General features: G+C 44.2%; 2 protein-coding genes across 10 annotated transcripts in view; one reads left to right on the top strand and one right to left on the bottom strand.

Annotated features, from left to right (window-relative positions):
- Nucleotides 1–8,380: 8,380 nt before the first annotated feature.
- On the top strand, nt 8,381–11,320 carry dbx1a (developing brain homeobox 1a). The gene is made up of 4 exons (XM_026320245.1): nt 8,381–8,828; nt 8,919–9,020; nt 10,544–10,746; nt 10,861–11,320. Exons 1-4 carry the CDS (start codon nt 8,462–8,464, stop codon nt 11,152–11,154), a joined length of 966 nt encoding a protein of 321 aa, XP_026176030.1. The 5' UTR covers nt 8,381–8,461; the 3' UTR covers nt 11,155–11,320.
- Nucleotides 11,321–11,702: 382 nt separating this feature from the next.
- nav2a (neuron navigator 2a) overlaps nt 11,703–27,384 on the bottom strand; it is a 92,241-nt gene continuing 76,559 nt past the window's right edge. For 8 of the 9 annotated variants that reach the window (XM_026319868.1, XM_026319871.1, XM_026319872.1 and 5 more), the window contains 18 exons: nt 25,203–25,226; nt 24,762–24,836; nt 22,725–22,808; nt 22,493–22,616; nt 21,720–21,886; nt 19,774–19,943; nt 19,387–19,540; nt 18,596–18,776; nt 18,134–18,234; nt 17,943–18,038; nt 17,588–17,765; nt 17,125–17,360; nt 16,424–16,575; nt 16,166–16,237; nt 15,877–16,073; nt 15,237–15,355; nt 14,504–14,704; nt 11,703–14,330 (listed from right to left, as the gene is read on the bottom strand). In XM_026319868.1, coding sequence (XP_026175653.1) covers nt 14,205–14,330; nt 14,504–14,704; nt 15,237–15,355; nt 15,877–16,073; nt 16,166–16,237; nt 16,424–16,575; nt 17,125–17,360; nt 17,588–17,765; nt 17,943–18,038; nt 18,134–18,234; nt 18,596–18,776; nt 19,387–19,540; nt 19,774–19,943; nt 21,720–21,886; nt 22,493–22,616; nt 22,725–22,808; nt 24,762–24,836; nt 25,203–25,226 — 2,457 coding nt within the window. In that variant the 3' untranslated portion in view covers nt 11,703–14,204. The remainder of the gene's footprint in view (nt 14,331–14,503; nt 14,705–15,236; nt 15,356–15,876; nt 16,074–16,165; nt 16,238–16,423; nt 16,576–17,124; nt 17,361–17,587; nt 17,766–17,942; nt 18,039–18,133; nt 18,235–18,595; nt 18,777–19,386; nt 19,541–19,773; nt 19,944–21,719; nt 21,887–22,492; nt 22,617–22,724; nt 22,809–24,761; nt 24,837–25,202; nt 25,227–27,384) is intronic. The other variant, XM_026319869.1, reaches the window with a different exon arrangement.

Genomic DNA, 27,384 nt, shown 5'->3' with positions numbered 1-27,384 from the left:
CTGGGTCATTCCTTGCTCTGTAAACTGAAGCAGCTCCACACGGCTGCTAAGACGAGGCGTGAAGAAGAAGAAAGGGGGAAACGAAGAGCAGGAGCTAGTGAAAGGGAGAGATGACTGATGGTTTGGATAAATGACAAGCAAGGGGTGGGTGCAGATGGGGGTTAAAGACCTGGTGGAGCAGAGGTCACCCCACCTAGGGCCTGTTAGATTTCCCATAATGCAATGACGGGATCAATTACAGGCCACGCTGGGGCAGAGAACCAGCACAGGCCAATGGCACCAAATGGCCGTATGTGACTTTGAGGACTCTGACTGCTGACGGCCCAGACTTGGGGGGCGAGTCGGCTGTGTAGAAAGTCAGTCATACCACATTACTGCTGTATGCATGGCCAAGGACCCTGGCCGGCCCGATGGTCATCATGCCTCAGAGAGTTTCAACGGAGTAAATGGACCGGCTGATGGTCCACATCCGGGTTGAAATTCAGTGGCCTGCAAACTGCCAACTTAGACCCGCAGCTGTTTCAAACTGTGTGGCTGCTGTCACAGCTTCATCAACACATATTTGATTTACTAGCTCCGGCCCAGAAATTGACCAGTCTCTAGCCATCAAGAGTCCAAAAGCCTTACATGTGTGTAGCTGCAGCCACAGACTTTTGTTGTGGTTTATTTTTGCTTGATAAGTCTTCAATTCAGAACATTATCATCTGTCCAGATTCTAATAATGTGTTGGCCGATTCTTAACCCAATTCCAATAAACAGTCATTCCAGAAATCTCCAGTTTGACCGTTTCTGAGAAACAGTAACATGTTTTCCACCAACATGGGACACATATGCAGACACAGTTGTTGAAAAATTAGAAGCTAATCACGTTAATCATTGATATTTACTGCTGGCTGAAACATCTGAATCACTGCAGTCATTTTCCAATCAAAGGCTCTCAGGTTTTTGCTTGTTTAGACCCAAATGAGAAACTTTTCTTACGCCCATGCAGTGTAATCTCCTGAAGTTTTAGGATACGACACTGGGTGCTGTAGCTTCCCTGATGATGGTCTGTTGAGTTTCTACAGCAGCCGTTTTCATTTTATTGTTCTTTTGAGAGCTTTTAGCTTTCAGCATGGTCTTAAGAGAAACATTTGGACAGAGCCAAAACATTTTAAAGTGGATGCTTCTCTGCTGAGAACAGTGTAGGCCCAACACTTTAGCTGGCCCAAACAAAAAAAGCTCAAGATAGAAATTGATCTTGAGGATCAACCGAGGGATTCATCCAAATATCCAAGTGAATTTTGAAGATTTTTAAAAATGCATCTATTGCATAATGTCATGCAGGTGAGACTCACCAGGAGTCTGGACTGATTTGGCAAAAGAACAGTGAACAATGCTGGAATATACTGTTTGACATACAGCATCAGACAACACCCCTACTATTGAAACCTTTCCAATGAAATCCCCATCCGAAGGCCAGAGGTGTTTTCTTTAGTCATGTCCATTCACGCCAACATAAACAACTGAACTCTTGCTCCCGGTTGAGTTTTTTTTTTTCCTCAGTGTGAAAGACGACAAGTGGAAAAAGCTAAATGTTGTGTCGTTTTGTTGTTGATCTTCGATTAATCATGAGAGGCCAAGTGCAAGAACCGTGTCCAGCCTTGTTTATGCAAGGCTCAGCTAGGGCCCTTTCACACACCCACACACACACACACACACACACAGTGGCACATGCAAACACACACTTGTGCAGCAGCAGCACTGAAAAGATCACTGGTTTCCTCCTGTTATGCAAATGCATCAAAACGCTTGAGTGAGAATTATATATGAATCCAATGAGGCTTTTTCTCTCTTTTAGAACTGCTTAGCCACAAGTACTGAGAGCCCTCAATGGCAAGCGTCCGCTTCACTCCCTGGCCATGCGTATTATTCAGCTTGACGAGATGCAAACTGACATAAGCACCCGGGCTCACTTTCACCCACTGGCAATCCGATTATATGGCCAACACGGCATCAATGCTGCAGAGCCAACAGGCAGTGAAGTCCGTCAAGCATCCCCTCCTCCACCCAAGCCCCTTCTTTCCCCATTCATACCTTCTTCTTCTTCTTCTTCTTCTTCTTCTTCAACTGCACTGCACTACTGCTCCTCCCACACACACACACAGCCTTGTTTTGATCACTCATGGGGACATTACACTGACTTACATTTAGTTCCTGGAGACTTACCATAACCTCACCCTAACCTTAAACCAAGTGATGTCTCTCAGCGATTTACATAGCGAGGACCTGGATTTGGTCCTTGTTACTGCATAAACAGGTTTCAGTACCCATGATGTAGGAAAAACATCTACACACACACACACACACACACAACAGTGTGTTTGCATTGCTCATGGGGACTTTACATGGACATGCATTCATTTCCAGGAGACTTGTCCTAACCTTAACCATAACTTACCTAACCCTAACCTTAAACTAACCCTAAACGTGTATTAACCTTACGTCAAGTTGTCACCATACAATTCAGTGATTTACATAGTGGGGACGAGCAAAACTTTCTCAGGAAGGTGAAAAATCTTAAATATTAGTAAAGACCTTTAATTGCTCCTTTGCATGACTAAAACAAGCATCATTTCCTCATGTCATAATCATTAATGATGCACATAACCTGCAGAAACAGACATTTTATTGCATAATTTTTAATCTAGCTAAGCTCTCAAGCTGCAGAGCACAAAGACAGTATTAGGCAGCTGCATGTGGTGGCCTGGTGAACCTTGTCTAGTGCCTGGTCCTTCCATAATAATCAGATATCAGAGGCTATATCTATATCAAACAAGTGCTCCAGGTCTGCCTGACCAGGAGAGTAGCCGCTAATATCACGATGGGACTCCTAAACTGGTGTTGACAACCACACAGCCTGGCCTTCTTTCACGTGCTGCATGGTGACGCTTGGGTCCTTAGATGGGGCACCCGCTGAACCAGTGGGTATTTACATGACGCTCCCCTAAAAGACTGCCAGGTGCTCGGGGGGGTTGGAGTGGAGGCTCCTCTTGCAAATCGCTCCGCGTCCGTGAAACTAATGTAGAGATGAGATTAAACTTGCAGAGAGATACATTTGCAGTTGATTAATGTTGAGCCGCTGTGACAAATTGTATATACTATTTTTGTGGGACTGTGTGCAAGCCTTTGTGTGTGTGTGTGTGTGTGTGTGTGTGTGTGTGTGTGTGTGTGTGTGTGTGTGTGTGTGTGTGTGTGTGTGTGTGTGTGTGTGTGTGGACTTAATGCAACATCACTGCCAGATTATTGTTCAAACCAGAGAGGTTGGTTAAACAACAGCGACCTACACATGATACCCAATCTGGGCTTTTTTTTTTGGTGGGGGCATCTGTTGCTTTGGTCAAAAGCGAGAAATAAAATATATTTCGATTTGAATAAATTCTCATTGTTTCAGGTAGAGTTTAATGAGTCAGTGGAGAATGTTCCACCTGCCTGTCTGCCCCCTCTAAAATGAGGATTTAGAGGACTACTGTGCTTCCTCTGCACCCTTCTGTTTTTAATGAGCAATTAACTTTGCATACAAGGTCAGGGACAATGGTATTGGTTGTCAGATTATGCTAATGCTGTTGGCTGGTTCTGCACTGAAAGAGGACAGGGAATCCCTGTGAATAGGGAGGGTTGTGGCCTTTCTCCAAGATTAGAAAATGATATGCAAACTGTACCAACATGCACTTTAAGAGGATTAGGACACCACTCGACATCCATACTGACAACTACTAATAAATGAACAGCAAAAAGGGGAGGCAAGTGTCCCAGTCTGGACCAGGAAGAGCAATACTCCTCTGAAACTTTCTGCAGCTGAAAGTTGAACCGTATGTGAGAGTTTGGGCAGTAAATGTGTAATGAATGATCTTAACAATACGATTTGATGAGTTGTAAATGTGTGTGTGGGGGGGGGGGTGAAGATGAGATCAAAATGGTGACAAAAGCCTGAGTGAAAGAATTCAGTCTGGGGTGAAGCTGATGAAAAAAGAGCCTGGGGTGAAACTAAGAAGTTGAACTCCCATGACCAAGTGAGAGGGAACAGGTGCAGCCAGAGTTCATACAGAACGCTTTGTGCGCTGATATGGCTCCAGTCCATTTGGGGAAGAGGGAGGGGCCCATGTTTAATACAAAGTTAATATCGATTTAATGCTTGTCACTGCTCTTCTGAATCTTGTGGCATTGCTAATTCGCTCAGTGTTGAGCGAGGCTTTTGCGCCGCCTGCGCCAGATGCTGCAGGGACCTTCAGTGCTGTCGGTGAGCTGAGGTGAAGCCGCGGCCAAAACTCCCCAAGTGGGAGCCACCGCTGAGGTGAAGCCTGGCCACAAACCGAATCCCCTGAAATAGATGTTTGGTTAACTTCACATGGCAGGAGCGAGGATTCACTCCAGCTTCATTTCAAACCTGTGACATTTAAAGTCACTCCAGTCTGAAACTGACTGACAAATAAAGTGCAATGGTTGCAGATATAATACTGCAATGGAAAAGTACTTATAGTACTTTTTCAAGTAACAATATGATAAAAAAAATCCATATTAGCAGCAGCATTTCAGAAGAAGAAGTTTTTATTTTGCAGAGAGTCTTATTGACGATGTCTCTGAGCAGTACTTTCATGTACCTGGTTATGCTCATTTTAACTACAGTACTTCTTGTACTACAGGGTAGTTTAATACATAAATATCTATTAATGTTGGGATGCAAAATCAGAATCTGCATTGTCAAGAGTCTGGCTTAGTAAAATGTAAGCTACTCCAAAATGGAAATACTTAAATACAAATACCACAAAGCAGCACTTCGTGGTATTTCTGTGCATCGTTTTTAGTTTATATCAAAAAGACTCATTCAGGGGAATCATTGCAAAGCTCTCTTTAACCCCTTTTTAAAACAACACAATAATATATAATATTATAATGTAACAACAATGGGTCATTCCTGAAGGCTTGTTAGAAACTTTTATTTTATTTTAACTTTAATCTATAATTAAAATCAAATGCGGTTTAGACAACAACTTTAGTGCAACAAAAGTGAGTTCACTGTGATTTGGAGTTTATGGATGTTTTCAAGAAGAACCTGAGAACAACCACACTTGTTTTGGTTCTGCACTGGCTTGTGTCTAATGCAAACATGGCTCCACATGCTAAGGAAAAGCTTCAACAAGTCAGAAATCAGATGTGGAGACTTAAAGAAGGAACAGGACACAAGAACATCACTGGACTAGGGAACATGAATGAAATGTGAACTCAGTTTCCCTCAGTTTTGTCAGGATGCTTTTTTTAAAAATATGTATAATTTCTGAAAACTGTGCATTAACAAGAGGAAATGGTCCTCAGGATGGACGCGTTAACTGAAATGTGTTTCATTTACCAAACCCTAATGGAGGTGGATACAGGCTGAATGGCCGCAGGGCTGAGATGGATGGACTGGTGGCCAGTGTCATATACGAGGCTGGAACCAGTCAGCACAATCTGTTCATACTCGGTTAAGTGAAAAGATGGGGAGTTCCCTTTCCTCGGTGCGTCCACGTCACCGATAAATAATGAGGGAATAATAAACAGTTAACCACCTGTCGGACCCGCGGCACAATGGGCCGGCCCATAGAGAGCCTCTCATGCATGGGTAACATATTTACTCAGCTCTTTTCACTTAACGAAGCAGAAAGACACTAAGGACAATGGTTAAGTTCATCTGTTTGGTAAACTGGCAGAGCACTATCGGGAAAACATATAGCAATTTGATTAGATCTGCAATAAATAAATTGGAGATTAAGATCTAAAATATAAACAGACCTTCATTTGGGAATATTAGGTTTAATTTCCAGTATGAACCATCCACTGATGATCCAATTATTATATTGTTATTATTATTAGTAGAATTACATGAATAATCCCCTTCCCTGTGTGGATAGTCTGGATATATCATCCTGCCATAAATGAGGCAATGTGAATAATATTCAACTTTACAATAAATACTGTAAGAACGAAATGACTGGGCCCATACAAAAGTCAAAACTCGGGATTAGACCCCACTGGAAACTGGAAAAGTGCGCAGCCTATAGCGCATAGACAGTAGCATGTTCTAAGAAGTGTTTATAGTGTTGGCTGTGACAGAGAGGGTAGTTACTATAAGTGATTATTCTATGATGTAAAGGACACTTTGATTAGAGGTGTGGACTCCCTGAAGGATAATTAGGCTAAAGTAACAGGACTTCAGTGGCCTCTGAGGGGGGAGTGTTGCTGCTAATATTTCAGAGATGTGCTTTAAAGGCTTTCATTCAGCCGCAGCCAGCTGTTTTTACTCGGCCCGCTAAAGGGACTGGGACGTGGCAAGCTTGCAAAGCTCGTAGAAATTGGTCTCGGTCAGCCAGAGCAGCCTATGCTTCCTGCTAACCATCTGCTTACCGCTCACAAAAGGAGGATTTCGGCAGCCAAGTAAAGGAATACGGGCTCATAAAAAAGCTTTGAAGGTCTCCTTACTCACTGGAGGTGTAGCTGCGGTGACGGAGCGCCGTGTTAACGCCTGTTCGCGCGTCCAGACGCACCTCTGATAAACGCTGACTCCAACTAAAAGATCATTTCACGGAGGCGTTCCCTGTTAATTATGGGATTGTGCTCAGTTTATATTAGACTGATGTTGCTGAAGTGCTTGTTATTATTTGAGGTGATTCTAAATGATGCAAAGTGACTGGCTGGTTCATTTCAGCCAGAAAAGTCAGTGTGTGAATTAAAGCTGTGCACAAACCTGGTGCCATATTTCAAACTGCTCCTTTAAATTAAGTGAAATTGTGTTTACACGCATTTTAACACCGAGCCTTTTTAATCTGAGTGCTGTGACAACATTAACTATCTGAGAGTCAAACCCAGTGATTACAATCATAATTCATTTCTGATATTAGGAGGAAAAGACAATTGCGCACAGACTCACCCACTCAGTCATGTCTATGGGGATACTGTGTGTTTTTTCCATAAGTGACAAAAGATGGTAAACATTTATTTATTTACATTTATTTTAACGTCAGAAAACAAAGTTGCAGGCTTCATTAAACCTACACATTTTAAATCGAAAGCTGAGAAACGCATGAATGAAAAAGCGAATCAAAGATTAAGTAATTTAAATATGGATTAATAAAATCAAATAAATAATAAACAGTTCTGTTTTCTTGGGCTCTTGGCTGTTTTTAAATCTAAATTAAACCTCTCAGATTTGTTTTATTGTGTTTATTTTCATTGGGTTTAAAACTGGCAACAATTAGTCGTTTTTTTTCCTTCCTTTTCGTCTGTGGGTCCACTGCGTTTTCGCCTGATTGCTCTGCTTTAACAGGTTTTCAGGGGGTAAAGCTGACAGAACACGACGATCAGGCTCCAAGTCGCTTTAATAAGAGTTTTATTTGGGGTCTCAGTGTGCGCTCATATGAATGCGTTTTAAATCAAATCACAGATGCACTTTTATTCAGCTGGTTAAAATAGCAGAACAAAACCGCCTTTAGAAATAAACCTTTTTTTATTCTACGGGGCTTTTCTGAGGCCGAGAGAGGGATGGAGAAAAAGGCCGAGGGGCGCCTCCTCCGCAGCTGAGGGTGACAGTTAGTTCATGGTTAACAGGATCATGAGCGCACGGCTCAGGCCGCACACTTCTCCTTTGCGCACTGAGCTGCTGCTCCGCGCACTGAATGAAGCCTGTGCAAAAGAGTGATATTTAACACATCTGTTAAAGCGTTTTGATAGCAGAAATCCGTTTAACACATTATTCCATGACGAGGGCCAGATTGAGTGTTGAGAATCCAATGAAACCCTAAAACTGATTTACATTTGAGATGCTGTGCGTGGCTCCTGCGTAGAAAATGTAGACTGAACAATAAACATACTCAGTTGTGTAATAGTGTTAGTTAAAGTCTAGTTTTATTTACCTGCAGCTGTTTATGTTTTTGGCACTAAGCACAGAATAAAAGGATTTTTGTGTTTCATCGAGTGTTGCATAGAAGAATGGAAAGAAATAAAGTTTCTCTCATTAAAAGTCCTTTATAATGACTGGATCTGTAAAGATCGCTCTTTAATTAGGCCGCTAGCCTCTGCCAAACAAAACAAATTAAAAGGAAAGTGGTCAACATGCAAAATTGATGACCGAGCCTCTTTTGTGCTCGGTACATTGTGTGTTTCTTGCTTATGAAGTCTAATACAATCATAAATTGCGTCCTCCGGCCAATCAGCAGGCCGGGGGATGCGGTATGAAAGCGACCCATGTGGCGAACTTTGTTGAGCCCCATTGTTGAGGCTGTCAGCTCTGAGAGGAGGGCCGGGGAGGGGGCAGGCTGCTATATAACTCCTCTCCCCAGAGTGAGGAAACCAGAGGAGTTAGCAGCCATTCACACGACTGATTCTCTCCCACCCGAGACAAGGAGTATTTCAGATTTCACACAGTGATTTTTCTTTTTAAGCGGGGACCATGATGATCCCAAGCGTCATCGCGCCTCCTGCCCTCTACCCGGGGCTGTACCGGCCCGCCGCAGCTCTGCCGCTTCACCAGACCCTCCCGTCCGCCTTTCAGACCCACTCCAGTTTCCTGGTTGAGGACCTGCTGCGGATAAGCCGCCCCGCCGCCTTCATAAACCGGACTGTTCCGTCAGCGAGCGCCTCCCTGCCCACTGCCACCACCACGGTGTCGTTCACCAGCGCGCACGCAGAGCGCGCAGTGGGCACGACCGCGGTGACGCGCGAATCGTGCTCGCCTAAAACGTCAGTGCAGAACAGCAAAGACCCAACTTTTCTCAAGTTCGGAGTGAGCGCCATCCTCGCACCTTCACCAAAGACCGGTGAGTAGATCTCTGTCGTGTTTCCACCCTCAGCCTGAGCTGTTCTCTCATTCAGGAATCATTTTCAACATGTGCGGTGCTTCTCCACAGCGTCCGCAACCCCCGCAGTCCACAGCCTGCACTCCAAGACGTTCCCCGTCCCCTGCTTTGACGGAACCTTTCACCCCATATTCAGGACGCCTTATTTGCCAGGTAGGCGCAACTTTTACGCACTTCTCCTGTATAGATTCACCTCTTTAGCCTTCAGCATTCTGTCTCAACTAATTGCATTTAAATGTAAAACACTTTCACCCCCTGTCATATATTTTAACCGCAATAGGAGCAGAAAGGGGACAAACAGCCAGAAAAGAAGAAATCACTGTCTTATTAATGGGGAGCGCTGGCTCTGGCCCCTGCCCGGACCCTCCCACCCACCCCCTAATTAACCAATTATCCCAAATCGTCACGCTCTAAATTTGAGGCGGGGTGGCGAGTTATAGTCCCCTCTGCTTCCCATTGGGGGGCGTTTTGGCATTTCCCGGCCCCGCGTTTTCCCACAGCGTCCGGGGGGCCACCGGGCCGCTGTGGCGGGCAACAAAGCCTTCAGCACCGTGACCAATTTGGCCAGCTCCCACCGGGCGAACCACCCACACACCCCTGAGAGTGACTTTTACCAGGCGGGCCAAAGGCGTGAACCAGTCATGCACTAATTTCCCTATTAGGCGCTATTGAGAGTTTTCAATATTCTCACAAGACCACATAGCGCGTCGTTGTTCCTGACTCAGCTGCGGCTGCAGGGCAGCTCCAGTCAGGAGGAAGTCCAGTCAGGAAAAGTGTCTTGCGCGGTTTTAAAGTAACGCGAGTGTTTTTTTTAAGTCCACCTGCATCTAAAATGGCCTATCTTTTTTTTTTTTTTTCCCTGCATGCTCCGCGGCCAATAGGACGCCGCTGACCTCTGGTCCTCATTCTCTCTGTGCCCTAAACGTTCCTCTATTCCCAACTGGGCCAATCAACGATTTGCGATAAAGAATAATCTCCTGGAAAAGTCTATAAAGTCGCTAGTCCGTGCTTTCATTCCGACAAATCATAATGGAGATGGAGTCTTTTCATGGGCTCAGCTGAATGCCTCAACAAAACAACTCCCGCGTCTTGAATAGCTTTTCGTGTTCATTTAATGAAAATGATTTGAGGGCAAGAAGAAAAAAAAAAAAAAATCCGCCCCCACCCCTCCAGCTCTCTGGGCATCAGTATTCTGGTATGCAGTTGTGTTTAGTTTGAAAGTGTAAATCTCCTTTTGTTGCGATAATATATGGCCTTCGCCGCCTGTCCAGAGTCTTTTCTGCGTTAGTTCATTACTACACAATTACCGTTCACGGTTTATTAACTCCTCTATCCGCCCTCACAGGGCTTCTTAAAGGATATGCTACCTCTTTACCATACCAATGCGTTTGGGGACCGGCCAATGTGCTAATTAGTCACCTCGTGCCATCTCACTCAAAACAGAGACGTACTGCACAGTCCCAAAAAGGGAAAACTTCCAATTACACCCGTTTGAAAGGTACAGACTGAAAGAGGCCTTATTTTCATATAGACCATCTCTCATGTCTGAGCGGTTCAGACGTATACGCAGTGACGTCTCTTCCCTTCTTCTAATTGGTCGTTTGTGGCTACAGAGTCTTGTTAAGGATCATTTCATCCATGTTTTGTCTTCAATTTCTCTCCCGTTCGTCTTGCAGCGTCTTCATCTGTTGTTCCCATCCCCGGGACTTTTTCGTGGCCTCTGGCCGCCAGAGGAAAACCAAGGAGAGGGATGCTGAGGAGGGCGGTGTTCTCCGACATACAGCGGAAGGCCTTGGAGAAAATGTTCCAGAAACAGAAGTACATCAGCAAGCCCGACAGGAAGAAACTGGCCTCTAAACTGGGCCTAAAAGACTCCCAGGTAAAACTTCACGAGGAAATGTCGTGCGTAATTTGCGCGTAATTACGCACAGTTGTGCAGCTCTCGGCACCGGACGCCAAAGTTTCTCACTCATTGTTTCTTCCCTGTCTGTAGGTGAAAATCTGGTTCCAGAACCGGCGGATGAAGTGGAGGAACTCCAAGGAACGAGAGCTTCTGTCTTCAGGGGGGTGCCGTGAGCAAACCCTGCCCACTAAAGCCAACCCACACCCAGACCTGAGCGACGTGGGCAAGAAATCATCAGCCGAGGATGAAGAGGAGGAGGAGGAGGAAGAGTTTGGAGTTGCAGAGAGAATAACGGTGGCAGGGTCCAGAATCTCCTCTCCCTCCCTGTCCAGTAAGCACTCGGACTTCTCAGAATCAGATGAAGAAGAAATAACAGTATCTTAATTTATTTTTTTCCCTAACAAAGCAAATACAGAAATATAACCGTGTTGTTTTTATGAGACTGTGATCACGCGTAAGAAACAAACTCCATAAATGTCGTTGTTGAAAAAATAAGTTCCACTCAAGTTTGTTGCTTCTTCGGTGCATGCGGACTGTACAGGATCTGCCTCTGAGACACAATTTGCTGTTTTGCACAGCCTTGTTCGATTGTACAGTATTTTGTACAATTTTGTATGGAATTTTTATGCCAAGAATATTGAGTTACTTTTGCCTTGACCTTGAATAGAGTTGTTTATTAAAAAAATGTAGCTATTTCGTTAATAATTTATATGAATTCGTTTAATAAGTATGTTGTATTATGTGCTGTACATATGTTTATTTCACACCTTTTGTACAAATACCAATTAAAACTGTAAACAAATGTAAGTCAAGTGTGTTTTGTTTAAAAAAAAAAAAAGTTTTTTTTTTTGGGGACAAAATTCAATCATAAATAATCATTAATTTTATTGAATCACAATAACTTAAGACTAGTACAGTGATATCTGATTTAATTTCCGAGCCCTGGACAGACCAGTGATGACAAACGGCATCAATCTGCTCTGATGTAAAGAGACTGTACACAAAATACTCCTTTTCAAGTACTGTAACAAATCATCTAGAAAAAGTCATCAAAATGCTGCGAGATAATCAACTATTTACACAGTTATTTTACATGTAAAAATGTACATAGCAAAGAAGGCTAAACATTCATCGTGTTTGTGTGTAATAAACAGACTGGTCAAATGCTTCAACAACACCCACACCACTCAGAGCAGGCCTCACAGGAGGCTCACTCTCTTTGTGCTTACATCTGTAGCGGGAGAGCCTCTGTGAAATACACAGACACACATATGGGCAAAGAATATTGGCCACTAATCTGAAAAATCTGGTGTGCAGGCTGCACGCCTTCAGCTTTTGGCTTCCATTTGGAGAATGAAGAATGAATGTTGCATAGGAGCAGTGACAAAAACACTGAAAGCGATGGAAGTGATGCTGAACTACAAGACCGCGGCCTTATCCGCACGCCTGCAGGCCGGGAAGTTCAACACAGGAAAGTCTACAGGATTCGATCTTTTTTTTTTTTTTAAGCCACAGAAATGACGTCAAATTGTTTTATATTATCATTCAACTGCATGTACCTTTATAATCTTTAGCCTCCAATCAATTATATCACTATAAACAAAGCAGCATATACACTAGTTTCACTTAATTAGTTCAACATGTTTGTTATTACAGTTCTGCTCATCACAAATCACGTAAAACAGACACTAAGCATGGTGAAAGCACAGTTAAAGGATGGGGATGAGGTATAAAATCAACACTTCTTCAAACTTCCCCCAGTCCACTTGCAAAAGGTTCTGAATTTGAGCACCAAAAACACATCTATGTAGTTTCCTTTCTCGCTAGCGGTCCAAATATTTACACCAGCTCCTGAGCACTGGGTCATACATGCATACAACTTCATCCGAAACAAGAAGGACTGTTTCTCATTCACGTCCCTTCAATCCCACAGCATCGGTGTTTTGATATGACGAGAGGTCGACGCCGCTCCTCGACAACCCGAGGCGCTCGGAGGAGAGTGTCGACTCAGAGCCCTGTTAAGGTTACAGCCGTTTAGACAAATTAAGAATCAGCTGATGCACATAGTCTGTTAGAAAAGAGTAAGGCATTGTTTGTTTGAATTCAGTCCAGCACCTCAAGAGATTTGTGCTACAACAGCCTGTTCGGGCCAGTGTGCATGGAGATCGCAAAGGATTATTAAAGCAAGAACTAGACATGGTAAAGGCGTTGCTGTGTGAAAAAACATGAAAAGCTACAACACAGATAGAAAAGGACTTTATGTCAAACATATAAATACAGCCATGGTGAATGTTAATTTCCCAGGTTGCATCCTTTCCCCCTGAAAGCCTTTGGGTTGTTGTGAGATCTAGGACAGGAACCGGTGATTTGATAAGTCAGATTTTGTCCTTGCATTGCTTTGTAAAATTAGCTTCAGATGTACTGGATCAGAAAGGAGCTTCTATTTTCAGCAGGCCTGTTTATAGTTGTGGTTTTGGCCAATAAAACTTGTGCACTTAGTATTTTATTCCACTGTTCTTAAAGGAACGACTTTCTCAACTCGGAGGCAGAAAGTAACGACTGAAGACTTTGATCAAATGATGCACCAACTCCAGATGAAACAGAAGGACCAGGATAAGAGCTGCTGGATAAACTGACCCTGGTTGTACCAGATTTTTTCCACAGATTCGGACATCGTTCTCTAGTGTTTGCCAACGTCACTGTATGTGAAATTAAAGATCTGTGAGGAGGCATATTGTAGGATTAACATTCACTTTGGTTGGATTCGTCCTCCTCAAACCAGACAGGAAACTTGAGCTGTAGAGGAAAAGCAGAAATTGGCTGGCTGTTCACGCCTCCATCCATCCAGCCAGCCAGCCAGCCAGCCAGCCTTCCTTCCTTTCTTGTTTCCTTCCTTCCAACAAGCAGCAGTCTCATCTGTGTTCCCAGCAGCTAAAAGCTCAGGCTCACTGGTGCTCCAGAGAAGAGGATGCGTACTGCCACCTGCAGGCAGCTGAGGCACACTGCAGCTCAGGACCAGCAGTCCTGCAGGACTTGATTTAGGCTGATGGGCTGGAGCTGATGCTGCACCTCGTTGGAGGCTGGAGGACTCCTGGCTGGTGTCTGCTGATGGCTAGTGACGAAGGTGATGATGACACGTCAGCAGCAGTGTCAGGCTGTGTGCTTTTATTCTGTCTGAAGTAGATGTCAGGCTCCTAACGGAGGAGCCATGGGCCACAGAGGTGAGAAAGAAAAGAACAAAACCAGACAAAACAGCGCGATGCAGTAGAAGCTCTTCTTGCCCGTTTTCAGAAATGCAATATTAACTTTATTTTTCTTAAATATCTGGGTTACCTGCACCCAAATGAAGGTGGATTTTGTGGCATGAAAGTGTTCTCACAGTAAGAACAGTTCTTCCTCCTGAAAAGTGATCCCAGTGTTGCATCACGGGGGCATCACAAGGTGGACTCCAGCGACGAGTCCAGGATGTCGTCCTGGTGGCTGTTGCTGTTGGAGTCGCTGTCGTAGCTCTGCGGGCTCGATGACGTCGCTGCCTCTTTCAGACGCATCAGCATGTTCATCTGAGCAGAAACAAGAATCAGTTTGACCGAGCTTTAAGACTCAGAGATCAGAGGCCCCTGTTCCCTCAGAGGCCCCCTGTTTGGATTCCAAGCAGGACAAACATATCTGTGCATGACTACCCTACTTTGTTGTTTTGTAACAGATGTGCTTCCTCCTGTGTGTTTTTTCTCACCAGTGGGTCCGCGTCGCTGTCGCTCTGTGCCGGCTCTTTCCTGACTCCTTCTCTCGGGGCAGAGTAGCCATCAAACCCAACATCCTCTGGGCGGAGCTGTAGCAGCGGGGGCCAATCAGCTGGAGTGGGTGTGGCCGACCAAGGGTAGGTGTCAATCACCCACGCAGCAGGGTCCTCCCATGCAGCCCTGCGGCCATACAGCTACGAAACATGCTTGGCTTAATTTCTTTGGAAATTAGTTTTATTGGTTTTAGAAACACATGAGTAACTAAAGACAGTTTTCAGTTTAATGTTTAAAATAATAGATGCTAGTTCATTTTTTCAGACGGACATTAGCTTCAGTCTTAGTTAACAAGAGCAGACTCCTCTACATAAGTCTGCTTTACAAGCTTCCCTCCTCACACATTCCCAGGTTGCATGGTTGCATTCAGGCAATTAGCAGCTGCCTAATCAAATTAGATGCTAATTACATGCAGATTAGGAGCAATAATTGAATCCATTACACTTTAATGAACATAACCCTGGTCCTTTGAGAGGGCAGATCTGAACAACTCTATCGTTCTCAAACTTAATTTAAATGGATCCTTCAAACGTTCCCTCAGGATGTTAAAACTGGCTCATTATTAATTAGTTTTCCAAATTTAGAACGTTAACGAACATGAGATCAGTTGTTCTTCAGCCAGGGCTCAACCTATCCAACACACACTGGACAGACAAACAGTGTTTTTCTTACCTGCAGGCCCTCCCGCACAGCCTCCAGCATATAGGGGATGATGGAGTAGTTCCAGAGGTCAGTGAACCAAACCCTAGATCCCTCCACGTCCATGGGACACGACAGGAAGAGACGAGGTCCTGCACACCGCAGAGGACAGAGGTAAGACTCTGGCTGTAAGACTCGGTTTGTTTATATCAATGAATAACACTGATACTGTGTCCTGTATGTGAAGAGCTCTTTATAACCTCTTCTTCAAACATCTGCTGGGTAACATCATTTTCGTCACTCGGTGGACAATTTGGACAAGTGGAACTACAGCCTGGACACTCTATGACCACACTGTTTGTCAATGATCAATAATGGTATCACAGAAGAAACTCCAGTGTTTATCGATTACAGCTTGTCTGTTGTCAAGTGAAATATGAATAAAACTGTAAATACAATGAATGTGATTAGGATGCATCGGGCGCAATGCATTCTGGGTGTTGTAGGATTTGGGAGTTTTTGGAAATAAGATGATCCTTTTCACTGTTGGTCTCCAGTCATATGACATTAATAAACAATAACAAAGGGGATCTACCCGTAATAAATGATCATCTATATAGTGGTAAATTATTCCATTAATTGGTCTTTCTTCGATCAATCAATATCCCATTACCAATGGTGACATCAGAGGAGCTGTGTGTCTCCAGGAAGCGGTTGAGGTGGTGCCAGACCCGCGGGATCCAGTCAACGATCTTCACCAGCTCCACGTTGCGCGTTCGGCTGCCAATCTCCGTCTCGATCAGCTTCCTCCTCAAGTAGCGACCAAGGAAGCCTTTCACCGGCTCCATGTGGTTGGCACACAGCACCCACCTGTAGAGGAAAGACAGGTGTGTCAGCACGCAAACATATCACACAAGACAATGCAAATCTGTCCACATCTGGAGACAACAGCAGCAGTTTACCTGAAGTTGTGGTGAAGCTGCAGATTGGGGGCAGATGAAGTGGCTTGGCTCATGGTGCCGATAATGTAGGGACTGAACAGAGAGAAAACACTTGTCAGTATCCTGCCTGGTACCAAACTTAGGAGCTTGTGTCAAAGCAGAACAATCGAGAGGGTTTAAAGCCACAGGTGAACGTTATCCAAATTCATTCAGACAGGAATTTATAGCATTGACTGTGCAGATGAATGAGAGAGTGTGTGTTTCTGCGTGTGATCGGACCAGCGCTGATAGTTGCAGCTAAAGAGGCCGTTGAAAATCTCCCCCAGCGAGCTGACGTGGTGCAGGTTGTCCAGGATGACCACCAAAGGACTGTCCACCCCTGGGACCCCGTTACACTGCTCAGCCAAACCTGACAGGTACTGACGCAGCTCCTGCACAGACAGAGGCAGGTTTGAAACCATGTAAAGTTTAGTATTTACTGTTATGTTCTTGGAGCAGCAGGGTTCAGTAAATTCATAGGACTTAAGGTCAGTATAGAGCTGTTTGCTATTGTGATTTTAGTTGTGATCATTTGTTAAGCTAATTTTACTCTACAGTACGAAGGCCAATCTTCAATTGGTCATAAGCCATTTTTGTATTTGTTCATTGATTTGTATTAAATATATTTGATAAGTGTCCTGAGCATTCCTTTTAACTGACAACAGTTTTCTCTCACTTTAATCAAAACGTAACACATGTTCTGTAAATTTTACAGCCTTTAATTGAATAAATAGGGAGTTTGAGGGTTTTTGGTAACGTGTAATTTTTGCTAATTTTGCTTTTGGTTCTTATGGCTCAGACAAGAACCCATTTTATTCATGGGGAACAGGAAAACATCAGTCTGTATTGCTGGTCAAATTAATTTCTTATCTCCAAAATGTAGCTGCTGGTGTGTTTACTAACATTTAGCTCTTTGTGTGCTACAGAATTTGTGTCTTTACCTTGCTGGATTTGTGGTCCACATTGAAAGTGGCAATGGCATGTGGGGTCAAAGGTCGGCCCTCCAGCCGCAGCAGGTGTCGAGACAGCTGATTGGCCAGGTAGGTCTTTCCTGTGCCGCTGGGGCCCGACAGGATGACGCGTCTGTGCTCCTTCAGCAGGGAGACGTAGCGCTGAAGCATCGGCTTCGGGATCAGAGTGTCAAACACCAGCGAGTCGACGTTCTCGCTGCTCACACCTGGATACACACAAACACGCGTCAGGATGTTCATGTCAGTGGAAGCAGCAGGTTTGTGCAGCACTGTCAAAACTGGTGGAGCAACTTAGTTTGATCCTGGATTTTTCTGTTAATCACGACTTTTCCTGCTGCTTCTCTCTCTGTTGGAAACACACTGTTAAAGACTTAATATGGTCTTAGGCTGGAAGCAGCAGAACACCATTATTATTTTTACAGGGCATAGGTACCTTTGAGCTGGATGCTAATGGTGTTGCTGTCGCCCACTAAGTAGCCACAGGGCAGCAACTCGGGTGTGTGGGCGGCGCTGGGGCTGCTGGGCCGGTGGATTTCTCCGATGTTGTATCCCTCCACACTGTCTGAGCTCAGTCCCAGCTGGCTCGCGGGGTCCACATGGGTAATGTACTCCTGTCAGACACAAAGTCTCAGCATTTAAGAGGACAGCAGCTATTAAAGATCCTTAATACTTTCAATGCATCACAAAGACTTGAGCCATAAACTGCCCTAAACCAGCAGCGATGCCAGTGTCTCTGACATCGTCTTGTTTACTGTTTCTCTACTGCAGTTATTCCTGTTTCAGTTCACCTTGAAAAGGCGTCGGACCACTCCATCTAGAACGTCCCACTTGGTTTTCCCACTTACACCAATGCAACCAATCAGAAAGTGACGAGGCCGGCCCTCCTGCGGTGGAAAAAACACGATGCGCCTTTAGTCACGGTAAAAACCAACAACAACAAAAAAAACAGTCCAAGTTGTATTTTTCAAAGTGGCCTCACCTCTCCCCACTTGCTACCCTCATCCAGGCTGACTACGATCTTGACGTGTCTTCCCTCCTTCCTCATCCCCCCCTCTCCACCAGTGTCGTCCAGCAACATGTCTGATGGGAGCGCAGAGCGCGTCAGACACCCTTGTTATATTTCCCATCCCCAGTAACCAACGCTATAGATTAGATTTGAATGAGGCACATTCAGACAACCCAGTTGTTTCATTTACAGTATTTCATTAGAAAAACTGGACTGTCTAAGAAAATGAGAGTGAAGAGGCTACTTAGTCTAATCACATGCAAATATCATGAGTTTATTTCAGGAAATGACTCTCTGCTCACACTGTCAACACATGCTTCCATTAAAAAATAAACTAGCTACAAACATTGTAATTTAAAATCAAAATTAAAAGCCCATTCAGTATCTATTCATCTAACAGGAAGTGTCGGCCTCACGCTTCCAGCTCTGTCTCACCCAGGCTGGTGGATTCACTGGTGCTCAGGTTGAGGCTGTGCTGGGACAGTCCAGGCCCGGGCGCCTGGCTGTGTGTGTGTGTCGGGGGGGGGGATGAGATGGAGGCCTGGGAGCCCGTCCTGCTGTCCTGATTCTCCAACTTCAGACGGTCATTCTCCGCCTTCAGTTTCTCGATCTCCAGCTGCAGAACATGCACACGCACGCACACGCACACGCACACACACACACGCACGCACACACACACACACACACACACACACACAGAGGAAGTTAGCTAACAAAGGATTTAGCTGAATAACCTGCGTAAACAATGTTTATGAAGAGATCATTAGAAGATTTTGATCTATTGCATCACTCTCTACAGCTCCCCCTTCAGGCCAACTAATGTTTGTATTTTGCAAACATGCAGACACTGCCAATCAGTGCAGTACTTTGAAGAAGTACAACTACTACTAACAACAATACTAGTACTTACAATAACGTAAGCGTCACTTAATAAAAACAACAGATTTTTATAGTTGATATATATTGTATACTTATATACTGTACATTGTTGTATGAATTACATGAATTAACTGTCACATTTGACTTTTTGTCCTCACATGAGTTTCACAACATGGAGAAGTGATGATCTTTGATGTTTGAGGTTTGAGTTTGTTTTTGATATTAATGCTGGTTATTGCCTTGAACATCAGTTTGATTATGTTTAGATGTGATCTCACCTATACTGTCAAAGCCACAACCTGCCTTTGATATATACATGTTTGTGTGTATTGTGGGTCTCTGCAGACCTGCATGCGGTTCATGGCCTCCCGGAGCTGGTCCAGCTGATGCGCGGAGCTCAGGGCCTCCAAGCGGATATCAGTCAATTTCATCTCCTTCTCCCTGAGCTCACTCCGCAGCTGCATCACCGTCTCTGCCTCGCTGTCCAAACACTCAGACAGTCTGTGCACATGAGCACACACACACAAGGAGGATAAATGCACAACTTCTGTATACACGTACATACAAACAACAAACACGTCTCTGACTGTAATGTGATAAATCAATACAAACAGTATCTGGTTAAGCTGAAATCCAGGACCAAATGCAGTTTTGCAGCTTTTATTTGCACGTTTATGAAGGATAAACTACAACCTAATGGCACTGAAACGACCAAACGTATGACGTGAACATACAGCGAGTTGGAGTGAGTGCTCCTGAGCATGTGGCTAGAGGCTGTGCCATTGTGCGGTAGTTTCGGAGAGGACGGCAGCGACGAGTCCGTCATCTCCTCGATGTCGGAGTGAGAAGACGCCGACTTGGGAGATTTCTTCTTGCTGAACGCTTGTTTGAAGGAGCTTCTCAGCTGCAGGTAGGAAGCAGAGGAAAGAGGAGAGATGGTGATCAAACAAGGAACACGCAGTAACACAAGGCGGACGGGGACAGGAGGAGCATACCAGGGACGGTGGAGGAAAACAGCTGTGAAAAAGTGCACGTGAATCAGAAGGAGAAAGGGAATTATGGGTAAGCTGCCTTATGACCTGAGCTACAGCTCTTAACGCAGAGTGTAATGTGTTTGGTTTACACTGCTCAATGTTTTTATTGTTTAATTAAAAAACATATGTGTACATATAAATATATATATATATATATATATATATATATATTAAAAATTATAACTTGCACCACAGTGATTCTGTATGTTAGCTAATACCTCAGTCAAATCCTGACTATCTCATGTGTGCAAGAGTTTGTGTTTAAAGGACGAATCCACTAGAAATATTTGAATAGTAACATTTGTTTATGTTCCAGTTATTTTCTTGTCTTAATACCAGTTAGTACCAGTTATTTGGGCAACCTGGGTTTGACCAGTGTCGTCTACATTTATCTGGTCTCTGCAGTATTTTTTCCAATTGGTGTGATGACTCTAAAAAGAAGCCTCTTGCACCAAAACCAGATATTGTTTTGATTTCAAACATCGTCGCAGCTACTTAAAAAATGTTTTCGTGTCATGTCATGTAACTTGTGTATAAAACCCACCACAAAACAGACCCTGAGATGCAAACTATATAACTAATAGCAGTTTTCTGACTGTGCTTCACAGTGAAGAGTTGGCTCAAGTGTCATAAGAGCAGTTTTCAGGGAGAAGCAGAGTTGGGGAAGAGAGAAAAGGCACTACGGTGGCAGCAGAGGGCACAAGTTAGTAACCTAGAAAAGGTGCAGGAGTTAGGCTGCTTTGTTTCTTTCACTTCACACGGCATACCATCCTTACCTCATAGACCTGCCACATGAAGCGAAGCAGAGGAAGACAGAAAGACAAAACAGCAAATGTTCATATGGGTTTGCGTGTTTCAATGGGTCGTGGGGGGACAGAGATTAAACTAAAGACACGACTAGAGCTGATGATCTACATTACAGCCACCATGAAACCAACGGTCTTTCATGGTCCATTACACACACACAGCCCCTATACACGCCACATCACAGACACTGTCTCAGCACCACCTGCATGAAGGACCATCCTGTGGGGTCGGCTCTACAGACACCGACACCCATAAGCGCGCGCACACACACGCGCACACACACACACACACACACACACACACACCCACACACACACACACACACACACACACACACACACAGAGGAGGGACGTTTCTGCCACTGTTACCCCAAAGCCAGAAATGCTACAAAAGCTACCACAAGGGCCCACACATGTCAGGATCAGATACTGGAAACCACCGGCAGCTAACACAACACTGTTACGGGCCAACGGAGGAAAAGAAGGTGCATACGTCGTCGTCTCTGACTCGTGCTCCGGTGCACAAAAACGTCTTTCAGCAGCAAAAAAGAAAAGTTAATGTCTTTAGGTTGAAAGAAAGCAAATAAAGTACTTCTGAGCTGACATTAGACTCTGGCCACTGATTTGTAATTAAAAACAAAACCTTGGTATATTCACCTTTTCCCCAGTGAAAGAGGCCTAGAGGGGCAGAAAGCCAAACATGGAGACAAAGAGACAAAAACAACAACCTGGCATGAGTCCTGGCTCGCTGCGTTTTCATAGCTCTCACACACACACACACACACACACACACACACTGAAATCACTTCTCTAAATCTGATCATTTTCTGAGACCTTACCCAGTTCTTCTTGTTCTTCTTCTTGTTCTTTGCATCTGCGTCCATGTTGGAGCCCACGCTGGAGTGGCTGGTGGCACTGGCGACGCTGCTGACGCTGTCAGAGGAGTGCTGCCTCCTGATGCGCAGGTCTGGCTGCTGCTGTGGTTGTGGACTGCCGTTACTGCCGGCTGAGAAAAGAGTCGGGCAAGGACTGTTACGTATGTGCACGTATTTGTGCTTATCATGTTTAAGGTCAAGGTTTAACGTTGTGGTCGACCTCGGACATGATAAAGATTTTCCTGTGACTACAGCATTTCAAAGTGAAATGTTTGGATTTAGGTGCCTGTTCTTGCATTAACAGAGTGTGTTAATCTACTGAGAACCCACAGTTGTTCCAAATGTTTTAGTCTGCTCGTTTACCTGCTGTTTCTGAGTCCTGCACCTGTGAGCTGAAGAACAATTTATTGAGAAGAGTAGATCCTCTATTTATCTAGAGCTTAACCCCCCCAGTTCCCCTAAATGTTTAAATCTGAACCAGCTCATGTTTATTTTTTTAAATATTTTTCAGTGTTCATGCAGTAAAACGTTACAGTGGAATAACATCTAAAAAAAACAACCCAAAATTTCAGTGTCTGTGGGGGTCACAACCTAATATTTTGATGAAAAACAATGTCTTTCTAAAATCTAAAATAAAAAGTCAATTAAACATTTAACTCTTTCTGCATAAAAACCTGGTTTATTCAGTCCAAATTAAATCAGGTGCCCATGATTTGTGCAGTGTTTGTCACCTGTACCTGTCCTGTCTCCTTTAGGTGTGAGTTCTGGTGTGTTGATCACGCCATTGATGGCAGCCTGAGCAACAGCGTTCTGCTTCTTCAGCAGCTCGATGGTCTTCCTCAGCTCATTCAGCTCAGAGTCCTACGCAGAGAAAACGGCACGGAAAATAAAAAGAAGACGGCGAGTTTGAATGAGCGTTTTGATCAGTGTAGAGAACTGTCAGTGATAAGAACAACAAGTGGTTTTCACCTTCTGCTCTGCTGTCAAAGTGAGACTCTTGAGTCTGATGGTCATGTTGCCCAGACTCTGCTCAAACGCAGCAACAAGATGAGCCTGTCAGAGAAACAAACATTTACAACAGGTAAATAAAACTCTCAGTCTAATCAGCTTTCTGAGAGACATCTCTCCACCAGGCTTCAGCCAAACCTCCCCTGTGACCTTTTCAGACATGTGGTTCTAAATTAAACACCAGAGACAACAACAATAGCTGCACTTTGTGATGGGAAAAGGCTTTTTCATCGACGTTAGTTGCAGCCATACTGATTTGAGCCGCTGGCCTTAAAGGGGTAAAAGTTTAAGGGGCAGCAGAGCCCGGTGCTGCTCGCCCCCGAGGGGGAGTCAGCTGGAGGCTGGGTCCCTGATAATACAGCCTAGGGGTAGTAACTGCAGGGGAGGGACTTGGACCGCTAGAGACCGTTGGAAAGCAGAGAAAGCTTGTTGAATATGAGAGAATGAACTGAGCTGTGAGAACCAGCAGAGACTAAGCAGCCTCGAGCATCTGAACAACTGGATATGAGAAAATATGAGCACTGTCGCCACAACTGCTTCTACCTTGGAGCTAAAACCCAAACATTACCTCAGTCAAGTAATCCTAATACCCAAATGATGGTAACGATGCCTGATTATCCCCTGTAGGTCAGCTTTGGACAGGTTCCCACACTGAACACACTCTAAAGCCAAACTGTCACAGTATCTTTACCAAAAATAGTCCTTTAGGGCTTGAGCCCTTCATTCAGTCCGAGGCCCAACACTCACACACGCCAACATGAAGTCACTGTGGGGTAAACTCCCCTTTGACAACAGTTTGAGGAGTCTTAACAGCCTAACTTGATTTGACGGGTTTATGGCTCAGATACAATTTGAAAATAAACCGACTTTCAGACGAAGTGATAACATGGGACGCCGCAGGAGATGAAGCCAAATGTCACGAAAAATGTCAAACTATAGGATTAAAAGTGCAAATGAATACGTTTACTGCACAACAGAACACTCCAGCGATCGTGGCCATCGTCATTATGTTTTATTAGGCTTCAGACTCTACAAAAATGAAGATTTGTAGATGCCTGCGGGACGTGTGTGAGAGCTGAACGTACTGACTGACTCAAGATGTTCTTAGATTATGGCCCTCGAGGGTTTGAAGGTGTGTTTAGTCAATTCATTATCTGTCAGTACGTCCCACGTCCCATCACTGACAACCATCTCCTCTGTTTTCTGTCTGTGTTTATCTTTTAACGCTCAGCGCGCCTTCTTGTATCCAGGCGTCATTAGCTGTAAATCTTCAGTCCACATCTGGGACAGTAACGCAGCAGTGAGCTGATACTTGACTCCCTGTTGTAATCTAACACCTTTGCCTCCCTTCCTATCTCTAATCCACAGCTGACTACAAGCAGAGCGCGGTGAGACTTGTGCAATATAGAAGGTACGCTGGAGCAAAGGGTCGTGTCTGGAGACGCTTTAAGAGATTTTCTGATGGTTCTGCCAGATGTAAAATTATACCCTGTGTGTGTAAAGTGCTCTGTGGGAGCTATCTGTTGATGAATATCACAGAACGTTCTTGCGTGTGTTTGGGTGCTTGGGAGAGGCGCCGTTTTTTTTAATTTATTTTTTTTATGTTGAGTCTGTCTTTTGGCAGAACAATTTCTGCTTCAGGTTTGATTATATGTATTTTCTAAAACGACTTCAGACTGTTAAAATAAGGAAATTATCTAAATTTTCACTTCCAAAAGCAACTATAGTACCAGTCAAAAGTTTGGACACACTCGCTCCTTCAAATCAATGATGAAGTGTGTCCAAACGTGACTGACTGGTGAAGTATATTACAGTTTGAATCTGCACTTCGGGCACATCAACCTATTTATGTCGTTTCAGTCTTTTTGTCGTTTAAGTCCACAGGTAAGGGCCACAAAAACAAAGAAACGCCGCCTTCATGCGTAAGTTGTTAGATACACACTGAAATCACGCAGTGATCCAGTACTCGTGTTCAGGGGTGTGTGTTTGAGTGCTTACGTTAGCACTCAGCTGTGTCGTCAGGGCGGAAACCTTTTCCTGGGAGGCATCCAGCTCCCGCCGCAGCTTGCGGATCTGGAACATAAAAAAGCATGACATCAAAAAGAACCAAGACAAAAGCGTGCACCATTAAAGCAATCAATGCCAAAACACGCACAAGCATCTAGACGCACAATGGAAAAAATACTGTAGCAACAAATGAGGGAGGTTCCCAGATTGAAGCTCTGATATGTCCAGGCTGAGGGATGAAATGCAACAGATGAATGAGAGAGCACACACAGCTGCACACAGGTGTTTGGAGAGGAACAAGAGCCTTTTACAGGGTCAGTCACAATACAGTTACACATGTAACTAGACACAAGTGAAAATGTTCCAACAGGTCCAGCAAGTGTGCACAGAAAATGGAAGAGGGTAACAGTGTCTGGGCGGGATGACGCTTACCTCAGACTGAGACTTCTCCTCATTCTGTGAAAACAAACATCAGGAGAAAGGAAAGTCATTAGAGCACATACTGACTGGATTCTGACGTGCTGAAGAAAGAATCAGAGCAGTTCAAGCTGCCAGAGGTCAGGCTGCACATGTCCTGACTCCTGTGTGAGTTATTAGCTCCATGGAAACAAGCTTTAGAAAAAAATAAAAGCTATAGAGGAGGCTTTCTGGTGTAATATGTCTGGAAAGCAGAGATATCCACCTTCAGGCGTTTCACTGTGCTATCTGAGTGTTTGAGTCCCATTGTCTTCAGGGGCCGCACACAGGACAATAGCAAGAAAAGACAGGTAGGCAAACACATAAAACACACACTCGCACGAACACAACAAACCCTGCTGCTCACCAAAACACTGAGACATGCAACACCCACATTTACACATAAACAAGCCACACTGGGCAACTGAACCACAGCTGGAGCAGAGGTCGGTCAGTTTCACAGACTGGCCCAGTTTAAAGTCTTTAATGTGACTAAACGTTCTTACTTTGACACCATCCAGTGAAACAATCCAGTGTTGGGTGCAATTAATAAAAGTTGATCGATTCAAACAAAAATCGAATGTTTCCAGTGTTATCCATTCACTGAAGCTGTATGAATGTTAGGTGACTGGACAGAGAACAACAGGATATATTTTTTTAACACACATATATTTTCACTGTGAAGCTCTACTTTGACTTCTGCACCAACAAATCTACCCAGCTGCATCACTGCTGGTCACCATGTACACTCTGATTTACACTAGGTTTAAAATAAACCTAGTGTAAATCAGTGCAGTTGCTATGGAAGCACTGGACTGTGTTTTCATCATAAATGCAAATCTTTCAGTCTGAACACAGACAGAAGCAACAAAGCAAAACATTAATGATTTTTCATCCGGTTCCACCTACCAACCACTAAACACTAGAACAGGTTTCGACAGCCTGATGTGTCTGTGCATGTATAGCAATGTACACGCACGTGTTGTGCAGGTGGTTTACAAAGTGGCATTGGGCCACACATGGGCTACACACCCAGACAGAGGTGTCAATCACGCACACACGACAGGCTGATCCTAGAGACACAAACACTACGGCATGTGTGTGTTGACAACGCAGACAAAACAGAGATCTGGCTTTGGCGCAAAATCCTTCAGGAAGAAAAACAAACCCATGAGCGATCAACGTCACAACAAGAACGGAAAGACGGGTGATAAACAAAAGTCAAAGGAGGAAACAGAATCAGCAGCAGCAGAATTGTTTTTTCATGGTGTTGATGTGGGAGCAAAATGTCAGTATTGTTTTTGTAAATATTAAATGTCACATGCATCCACATCAGTTATAAACGTCAGGATCACCTCATGATTTACTAATAAAGAATCAGAGAAATATATCTGATGCATTTGACTCACAGCTGTATTTAACCCCAACTGAACACAAAAAGCAGAAATAACAATTCCTGCACTCTATAGTCTTCTTCTCCCTCATCCCTACCGTTTGTTGCCAGGTTGTGACAGGATGTGTCAGGGATAAAGTTGCCATCATTTTGTCTCCTCTCTCTTCTCCCCTCTGATCTGAAACCTGTGACTCTGGCTCGTAGGACCAGCTAGTGCTGAGCAGGGATCCTGTGTTTCTCCACTACACCTGCTCAGGTGAGTAATCCAGCCCACGAGGGGAGGCGGAGCTACGATGTGCAGCACTAAGCTCTGATTGGCTGTAATGTATATACGTGGGCTGTCCCAAGCATGGGGGTGTGAGTAACACCAAACCTTATTCTCACAGGGTGAATGAATCAGATATCTGGAGGGATCAGAGGGTAAATGTCCCACAGTGTATTTGCCAACTCAAATAGTCAATAGTTCATGACTCCATAGGCAAAATCACCAGCTCTGGTTTTGAACAATGGAAGTCAAGAATTGTTGCTGCTTTTAGGTTTGATTTCTCAGCTGTAATTACACTGCAACAGAGTGAATTAACAGAGTTGATCATGAGGCTGATGGTGTTCTATTACTGCAAAGCTAAAAAGTATTACTGAAGAAGATCCCTGATAAAAACTGGTCTAGGGACATTGCAGTTATATCGTATGTATCCTAATTAACTGACCATTGGGAATTCACTAATATCTCTTAAGTCGTAAAAATATATCTCTTAAGTTTAGTTA

This window comes from Mastacembelus armatus, chromosome 3 (genome assembly GCF_900324485.2).
Source record: "Mastacembelus armatus chromosome 3, fMasArm1.2, whole genome shotgun sequence".
NCBI classification, from domain to species: domain Eukaryota; kingdom Metazoa; phylum Chordata; class Actinopteri; order Synbranchiformes; family Mastacembelidae; genus Mastacembelus; species Mastacembelus armatus.
This window is presented reverse-complemented; position numbering and strand designations above follow the sequence as displayed.